The sequence below is a fragment of the Scomber japonicus genome, chromosome 21 (genome assembly GCF_027409825.1).
Source record: "Scomber japonicus isolate fScoJap1 chromosome 21, fScoJap1.pri, whole genome shotgun sequence".
Classification (NCBI taxonomy): Eukaryota; Metazoa; Chordata; class Actinopteri; order Scombriformes; family Scombridae; genus Scomber; species Scomber japonicus.
The window spans coordinates 1,452,750-1,460,249 of record NC_070598.1 but is presented as its reverse complement, the minus strand read 5'-3'; the positions used below and the strand labels follow the sequence as shown (position 1 = coordinate 1,460,249).

At 42.9% G+C, this 7,500-nt stretch overlaps 1 protein-coding gene across 1 annotated transcript in view; it reads left to right on the top strand.

Annotated features, from left to right (window-relative positions):
* Positions 1-7,500, top strand: part of LOC128382766 (dynein axonemal heavy chain 5-like) — a 90,035-nt gene that overhangs the window by 62,888 nt on the left and 19,647 nt on the right. The window contains 6 exon segments of the mRNA XM_053342777.1: positions 1,354-1,458; positions 1,871-1,984; positions 2,955-3,131; positions 5,159-5,353; positions 5,423-5,578; positions 6,346-6,528. Of these exon segments, the coding sequence (XP_053198752.1) occupies positions 1,354-1,458; positions 1,871-1,984; positions 2,955-3,131; positions 5,159-5,353; positions 5,423-5,578; positions 6,346-6,528 (930 nt within the window).

Genomic DNA, 7,500 nt, shown 5'->3' with positions numbered 1-7,500 from the left:
AAAAATAAACTTTATTGAGAGTGTCGTGGAAATTCTGTGCTCTTGTCCCGATCCGATTCTCGATTCGATTCAATTTTATGTTCCCAGAGTTTCTGTTTTGTAAGTCAGACAATATTTTTAACACGCAATCATGTGTGGACACCAAACTCTTCAAGAGTAAAGTTAAATCATGAGTCTGATCCAACACTGGGATCTAGCATGATAGCATCTATGTGGATTTACCCTTAAGACCAGTGGCATTTTAAATCATGTCATTTTGAATTATGTTGTCATCATGTAACCAATGATTTTCAAAAAATGCACATAAAGATCCATCCAGGTTGCCAGGTGCCACTGAGCTGCAGCTAGGAACCATAGACTGTATAAAAGAAATGGACGTAACATCCGTGACGTCACCCATTGGTTTGTGGACTGCTGCTCGGAAGCCAATAGTTTCTAATCTAGGCAGCGCCATCTTGAAAATTTCAGGTGCATGCTGGGAAAAATAAACACATGGATTCTACTTATATGGGCATGAGGCGGGGCCATGGACGGACGTATGGGCGGGACCAACGGCGGAGCGGGGAGGTTGCTATGATTACGAGGGCTGGATCTGGAGGACATTGGTCAATCAACCTGTCAATCAGGACGTAGCCACGCCCTAATGCATACCCTGCTTTATCGTCACATATAAAATCAGGGAGGCCAAAATGTCCCAAATGAACATCATACTGCATTGAAGAAGGCTTTAAACTAGCGATTGAGACCATAAACACATTTTGAAAACGTTTACTGAGGTTAGAAATCAAGTGAGAAGTTGGTGAATTCTCCATTGACTTGTATAGAGACGGTCGCCCCCTGGTGGCCTTTTGATAGAATGCAGCTCTAAGTTACTTCCTGGTTGGCCTCATTTCAGAGGACCGGAACTCCCCGCCTGGTAGGAACACTGCAGATAATGTCTGATGTTACAAAACCAGAACAGCCTCGTTATGACTCTCAAATACGTCGTGACAATTTGAGAAACAAAACCAGGGTATGTATAGGAGATGCCTTTGCAGGATCACGTCCAACAACTGGCAACCCGCGTGAACGTAGACTCTGGCAGGGAGGGGGCGAGGAGTAACAGCTCTCTCCAGTGTTTTGAACGTGAGCCGCAGTACCATCTCTAAACACTTGGTGTCAGAGTTACATACTTCAACTTTAAAGCTTGTTGGTTATATTTACTGACAGTTAGCTATTTAGCTATTAGCTCTTGTGAATGTCGGCATGCAGCAAATATTCGGTTATTAATGGTTATACCCATCGTGTGTGTGTGTGTGTGTGTGTGTGTGTGTGTGTGTGTGTGTGTGTGTGTCTGTGTGTGTGTGTGTGTAGGCTAACTTGGCCCTGCAGGAGGTTCGGCTGGGAGTTGCTCAGGCCGAACTGGCCAAAGCTCAGGAACAGCTGGATGCTAAACAGCAGGAACTGGATGCTGTACAGGTAACACACACACACACACACACGTGTCTTCCTTCCTTCTTTCTCTCTTCCTTCCTTCTTTCTCTCTTCCTTCCTTCCATCCTGCCTTCCTCCCTTCCTTCCTTCCTTCTCTCCTTTCCATCCTTCCTTCCTTCTTTCCTTCCTTCCTTCCCTCCTTTCCTTCCTTCTTCCTCTCTTCCTTCCCTCCCTCCTTTCCTTCCTTCTTTCTTCCTCCCTCCTTTCCTTCCTTCCTTGACTCGAGGACAACAGGAGGGTTAAACATTCCCTGAAAATCAATAAAAACTCAAATGTCATAAAAATGTATCAGACTCAGGTTCTTGAGGAATGGATTAAAAATAAAATACATTATTTCTGTTTCAGCTGCGTCAATTTTCATCAAATGTATAAATAAGTGATGTGATCTGAACTTTAGGCGCTTTATGACGCGGCCATGAAGGAGAAGCAGGACCTGCAGGACGACGCTCAGGCCTGCCGCCGCAAGATGGCCAACGCTACGGCTCTGATCGACGGGCTGGGAGGAGAGAAGGTCAGCTTTCATCCATCAATCAATCAATCAATCAATCTTTATTTATAATGCGCCAAATCACAACAGAGTCATCTCAAGGCACTTTCCACATAGAGCAGGTCTAAACCGAACTCTTCAGGTTTCATTTAAAGAGACCCAACATTCCCACATGAGACACAGTGGAGAGAAAAAACTCCCTTTTTAACAGGAAGAACCCTCAGAACCAGACTCAGAGTGGGAGAACATCTGCCTCCGCAGGTTGGGGTAGAGAGGAGAGAGGAAGGAGAGGAGAAAGAGAGAGGAAGCAGAGGAGAAAGAGGAAGGAGAGGAGAGAGAAAGAGGAAGGAGAGGAGAGAGAGGAAGGAGAGGAGAGAGAGGAAGGAGAGGAGAAAGAGGAAGGAGAGGAGAGAGAGAGAGGAAGCAGAGGAGAAAGAGGAAGGAGAGGAGAGAGAGGAAGGAGAGAAGAGAGAGGGGAAGAGAGAGAGAGAGAGCGAGAGAGAGAGCGCGAGCGAGAGGGACCTGTCATCCGGACGTCTCCAGGCCCAGATTACCTGTGAGACCAGAAAGCACAAACAACTCCGGGGAAGAAGTTTAGCTTATTGATGCATTAATAGAACATGAATGTTAATGGATATAGATGGATGGATGGAGAGAGAGAGGGAGGAGGAGAGAGGATAGATGGATGGATAGAGAGAGAGAGAGGGAGGAGGAGAGAGGAGCCCAGTGCATCATGGGAGTCCCCCGGCAGTCTAAGCCTATAGCAGCATAGGCTTAGGCCATCCATACATCCATTTTTCAATTATCCATCTGTCATTTTTGAATCTTCAGTACGTTCTGCTGATGCTTGAATATTCACAAATTATGTTCTCGCCTCAATTTCCAATTAGCAGCATGCTCCTGAGCTAACAATGAAAACTACAGTCTCCAAATTGACCAGCAAGTAGAATCAACTCCTCTCTGAAAAACTGTAAACTGGAAATGTGTGTTCCAGGTGCGTTGGACGGACAGCAGCGCTGGGTTTCAGACTCAGATCAAACATCTGGTCGGTGACGTCCTGCTGTCCACTGGCTTCCTGTCTTACTCTGGTCCCTTCAACCAGGAATACCGCAGCCTGCTGCTGGAGCTGTGGAAGAAAGAGATGGAGGAGAAACTAATCCCCTTCAGTCCTGTAAGACCTCAGACCCTCCACACCTGCTGCCTGTAGCACCTGTTCACTCACACAGATATCTTTATCTTTCTACACACATTATTATATATGACATCATTAGATTATTAATACTGAAGCATCAGTGTTAGAGCAGCATGTTACTGTTGTAGCTGCTGGAGGTGGAGCTAGTTTATACTACTTTATATACAGTTAGCTAGTTTACACTACTTTATATACAGTTAGCTAGTTTATACTACTTTATATACAGTTAGCTAGTTTATACTACTTTATATACAGTTAGCTAGTTTATACTACTTTATATACAGTTAGCTAGTTTACACTACTTTATATACAGTTAGCTAGTTTATACTACTTTATATACAGTTAGCTAGTTTATACTACTTTATATACAGTTAGCTAGTTTATACTACTTTATATACAGTTAGCTAGTTTATACTACTTTATATACAGTTAGCTAGTTTACACTACTTTATATACAGTTAGCTAGTTTACACTACTTTATATACAGTTAGCTAAGTAAAGTAAAGTAATAGTACCTCTAACTGTACTACAGTAAAGTACTAGTACCTCTAACTGTACTACAGTAAAGTACTAGTACCTCAGACTGTACTACAGTAAAGTACAAGTACCTCTAACTGTACTACAGTAAAGTACAAGTACCTCTAACTGTACTGCAGTAAAGTACTAGTACCTCAAACTGTACTACAGTAAAGTACTAGTACCTCTAACTGTACTGCAGTAAAGTACTAGTACCTCAAACTGTACTACAGTAAAGTACTAGTACCTCTAACTATACTACAGTAAAGTACTAGTACCTCAAACTGTACTACAGTAAAGTACTAGTACCTCTAACTGTACTACAGTAAAGTACTAGTACCTCTAACTGTACTACCGTAAAGTACTAGTACCTCTAACTGTACTACAGTAAAGTACTAGTACCTCAAACTGTACTACAGTAAAGTACTAGTACCTCTAACTGTACTACAGTAAAGTACTAGTACCTCAAACTGTACTACAGTAAAGTACTAGTACCTCTAACTGTACTGCAGTAAAGTACTAGTACCTCTAACTGTACTACAGTAAAGTACTAGTACCTCTAACTGTACTACAGTAAAGTACTAGTACTTCTAACTGTACTACAGTAAAGTACTAGTACCTCTAACTGTACTACAGTAAAGTACTAGTACCTCAAACTGTACTACAGTAAAGTACTAGTACCTCTAACTGTACTGCAGTAAAGTACTAGTACCTCTAACTGTACTGCAGTAAAGTACTAGTACCTCTAACTGTACTACAGTAAAGTACTAGTACCTCAAACTGTACTACAGTAAAGTACTAGTACCTCTAACTGTACTACAGTAAAGTACTAGTACCTCTAACTGTACTACCGTAAAGTACTAGTACCTCTAACTGTACTACAGTAAAGTACTAGTACTTCTAACTGTACTACAGTAAAGTACTAGTACCTTTAACTGTACTACAGTAAAGTACTAGTACCTCAAACTGTACTACAGTAAAGTACTAGTACCTCTAACTGTACTGCAGTAAAGTACTAGTACCTCTAACTGTACTACAGTAAAGTACTAGTACCTCTAACTGTACTACAGTAAAGTACTAGTACTTCTAACTGTACTACAGTAAAGTACTAGTACCTCTAACTGTACTACAGTAAAGTACTAGTACCTCAAACTGTACTACAGTAAAGTACTAGTACCTCTAACTGTACTGCAGTAAAGTACTAGTACCTCTAACTGTACTACAGTAAAGTACTAGTACCTCAAACTGTACTACAGTAAAGTACTAGTACCTCTAACTGTACTACAGTAAAGTACTAGTACCTCAAACTGTACTACAGTAAAGTACTAGTACCTCTAACTGTACTGCAGTAAAGTACTAGTACCTCTAACTGTACTACAGTAAAGTACTAGTACCTCAAACTGTACTGCAGTAAAGTACTAGTACCTCTAACTGTACTACAGTAAAGTACTAGTACCTCAAACTGTACTGTACATTTCTCCACCATGCAGGAGCTGAATGTGATCGGTCTGTTGGTGGATAACGCCACAGTGAGCGAGTGGAACCTGCAGGGTTTACCCAGTGACGACCTCTCCATCCAGAACGGCATCGTGGTGACAAAGGCGTCCCGCTACCCGCTGCTGATAGACCCCCAGGGCCAGGGCAAGACCTGGATCCAGAACAGAGAGCGAGACCAGCAGCTACAGGTGAGTTTTACATTCTCATTCATAAATCTGCACAAGAAGTGAGAATCAATCTGTCTTTCTGTCTTTCAGGTGACGTCTCTGAACCATAAATATTTCCGCTCCCACCTGGAGGACAGTCTGTCTCTGGGGCGCCCCCTACTGCTGGAGGACGTTGGGGAGGAACTGGACCCCGTCCTAGACAACATACTGGACAAAAACTACATCAAGTCTGGATCCACTTATAAAGTAAGACAGCCGGTTTTACTTTATGAAAAGGCTGGACAGACAGAAGGAAGGAAGGAAGAAAGGGAGTAAGGAAGGAAAGATGGAAGCAAGGAGGGAAGGAAGGATAAGATGAAGGAAGGAACGAAAAGAAGACTGGAAGGAAGGAAGGAGGGAAGGAAAGATGGAAGCAAGGGAGGAAGGAGGGAAGGAGGGAACAAAGAAAGGCTGTACAGACAGAATGAAGGAAGGAATGAAAGATGGAAGCAAGGAGGGAAGGAAGGATAAGAAGAAGGAAGGAACGAAAAGAAGACTGGAAGGGAAGATGGAAGGAAGGAGGGATGGAAGGAAGGAAGGAGGGAGGGAGGAAACACAGAAAGGCTGGACAGACAGAATGAAGGAAGGAAGAAAGGGATTAAGGAAGGAAGGAAGGAAAGATGGAAGCAAGGGGGGAAGGAGGGAACAAAGAAAGGCTGGACAGACAGAATGAAGGAAGGAAGGAAGGAAAGATGGAAGCAAGGGGGGAAGGAGGGAACAAAGAGGCTGGACAGACAGAATGAAGGAAGGAAGAAAGGGAGTAAGGAAGGAAAGATGGAAGAAAGGAACGATAAGGACTGGAAGGGAAGATGGAAGGAAGGAAGGAGGAAGGGAGGGAGTCTGGATCTACTGTCGCTGAGGGTGCAAATGTGATCCTTTGACCGATGTGTGTCTGTAAGGGTTAGCTCACCCTATCTGTAATTAAGTATAAAAAAGAAAAGAATCTTCTAAAACCTGTAAAACTCCTCCTGCAGGTGAAGGTAGGAGATAAGGAGGTGGATGTGATGAAGGGCTTCACGCTCTACATCACCACTAAGCTGGCCAACCCTGCGTACAGCCCCGAGGTCAGCGCCAGGACGGCCGTGGTCGACTTTACCGTCACCCTGCGAGGCCTGGAGGACCAGCTGCTGGGTCGAGTCATACTGCTGGAGAAACAGGTCCAATAACTGCTGAATGTGGACATCATAAAAAATTAGTAGGGCTGTCAAACGATTAATTTTTTTAATCGAGATTAATCGCAGAATTTCCATAGTTAATCGTGATTAATGGCGTTTTGAATTGCATGTTTAAAATCCTGTTATTTTCCATTTGAAGGCAGTTTTAAGCCCATAATGTAAAGCATTTCTTACCAGAGTGTCTTAACTGGGAATCAATCACGGCTCTGCTGCGACTCCCACACTCCAAAATGGTCCTTTGGTGGAGCTGAGGCTGGCTTGGCTGCACCTGGGTGTTTAGCGTGGAGATGCTAACTCAAACTCCACGTACTCCGGTGGTAGTTAAACTCCGTTTGACACAGGTTGCATTTTACTTTTGACTTGTCAACTGAAGCGTCTGGAAGTGTTTTAAAGTTAAACAAGCCGTTCAAAAGTCCAGTAGCTCTCTTACTTTCCATCAGCGCGGTAGGTTTACTGCAGGAGGCCACTTCAAAGCATAGCGCTACAGCTAGAGGAGCCGTCTAAAATGGCGTTAAAAAAAATGAACGCGTTATGGATTGCATTAATCTAATCGCGATTACCGCGTTAACGCTGACAGCCCTAAAAATTAGTTAAGATTTTAATTCAATTTCCATTTTGTGAATTTCAAATAAAAGAACAGTCATTTATTTCTTCATTGAAGTTTTCTTAAAAATCTCGTCTCGATCTCGTGAGCTGAGTGTATCATCACACCTCTATTTAATGGTGATTATTAGAGGTGGGCCGTTATCGGAGTTAACGTGAGACTCTTATCGGGCGATAAAATATCACCATTAATCTATTCTCAAAGTTGAGTTGGGAGTTGGGTCTATACTACGCATTAATATAATCGCGATTAACGCGTCAATGCTGACAGCCCTAATCTAGATTAATTCCAAGATTACCGTGAGATTAATCTAGATTAAAAAAATTAATCTATGCCCACCACTAGTGATT